Source organism: Pinus tabuliformis, chromosome Q, assembly GCF_031772625.1.
Source record: "Pinus tabuliformis cultivar Carrire ecotype Pingquan chromosome Q, CPIR1, whole genome shotgun sequence".
In the NCBI taxonomy this organism is placed as follows: Eukaryota; Viridiplantae; Streptophyta; class Pinopsida; order Pinales; family Pinaceae; genus Pinus; species Pinus tabuliformis.
In genome coordinates, this window is record NC_142296.1 from 634,153,675 (window position 1) to 634,154,950 (window position 1,276).

The 1,276-nt window shown below is 38.5% G+C and overlaps 1 protein-coding gene across 1 annotated transcript; it reads right to left on the bottom strand.

Annotated features, from left to right (window-relative positions):
- Positions 1 to 544: 544 nt before the first annotated feature.
- Positions 545 to 949, bottom strand: LOC149221064 (uncharacterized). The gene has a single exon (XM_089387309.1). It carries the CDS (start codon positions 947 to 949, stop codon positions 545 to 547), a length of 405 nt encoding a protein of 134 aa, XP_089243435.1.
- Positions 950 to 1,276: the final 327 nt, after the last annotated feature.

Genomic DNA, 1,276 nt, shown 5'->3' on the forward strand with positions numbered 1-1,276 from the left:
ACATAAATTCAGTTTTACAAATGATGCAAATGTTTATAAAGAACAAAATTTGCTAATGCATCAGTCAATGTATATAAATTATGTGGAATATGTTGATATGTAATGTAATCAAAATTTCTTTTCAACAATCTAACACATAGATACATATGCAATATTTTTGGATTCCTTACTGAATAATGATTGTTTAATTGTAACACAACGGGCTGCGAATCCAATTTGACAACTAAATCGCTAATGCCAAGAGCAACTGCTTCTAACAAGAGCTCAATAACTACACTATATTCAGCAATATTATTGGTTGTTCGACCAAGGAAGATACCTTGTAAGTTAATCAACTTGCCATTAGGGTCATAGAGTACCCATGTTGTGGAAGATAGGTTTTGTGTGGTACGACAAGCACCGTCAGCAAAACCAATGTAATGACCTGATGAAATCTACAAACCGAGTGGAACATAGGTTAAGCAGAAAAACATATGTCTGCAAAGCAAACAAACACACCAAAAATCAAGACACACACTAATGTACAAAAGTTATTACACGAATCTCACACTGCTGACAATGCATTTACCTCATAATCACATAGATCATAGGCACCTTTCTGTAAGACACGCTTGACAATGTAGGGCTCATGCCACATGGGTTCAAACTTGCCTACCCCCAATTTATCATTGGCTATATTGTAAAGAAGGACCAAGTCGCCTTCTACAAAACTGCGAGGAGAAATGGTTTGGTAAAAATGACCTTTGACCCATTTCTTTTGAGCTTTGATGACCATTGCAGCGATGCGACGAGTCTCATCAAGTCTCTCAAGATACAGTAGTCGCTCCTCTTCAGGCGAGGTATTCGGAAGAAGTTCAATAGCTAGCTCGAGAGAAGGGATTTTGCATTCGATTGGAAGAGTTGCCTCTAAACTGTACAATAGCAGGAATAGAGTGAATCCAGTGGGCATCTTAGCGGAATTTCGGTAAGCCCAAAGAGCTGAGAATAGCATTAAATTCCAATCTCTTATGTGCTTCCCAACGGTATGCTAAAGCATAGTAATCAAAACCTTATTAACTACTTCAACTTGGCCATTGGCCTGTGGATAATATGGAGTTGAGCTATCATGTCGAAGGCCCAACTAAGCAATTAGCTCTGCCATCATGTGTTAACGAAAATGTGATCCATGGTTAGTCATGATAGCTTGAGGGACACCAAAACATGCTATAACGTGGTTAAAAATGAACTGCATGGTAATAATACCATCATCATTGTATGTAGGCATCGCCTTGGCCCA

Coding starts and splice junctions, on each gene's coding strand:
- LOC149221064 (XM_089387309.1), bottom strand. CDS start 949: ATGCCCACTGGATTCACTCTATTCCTGCTATTGTACAGTTTAGAGGCA.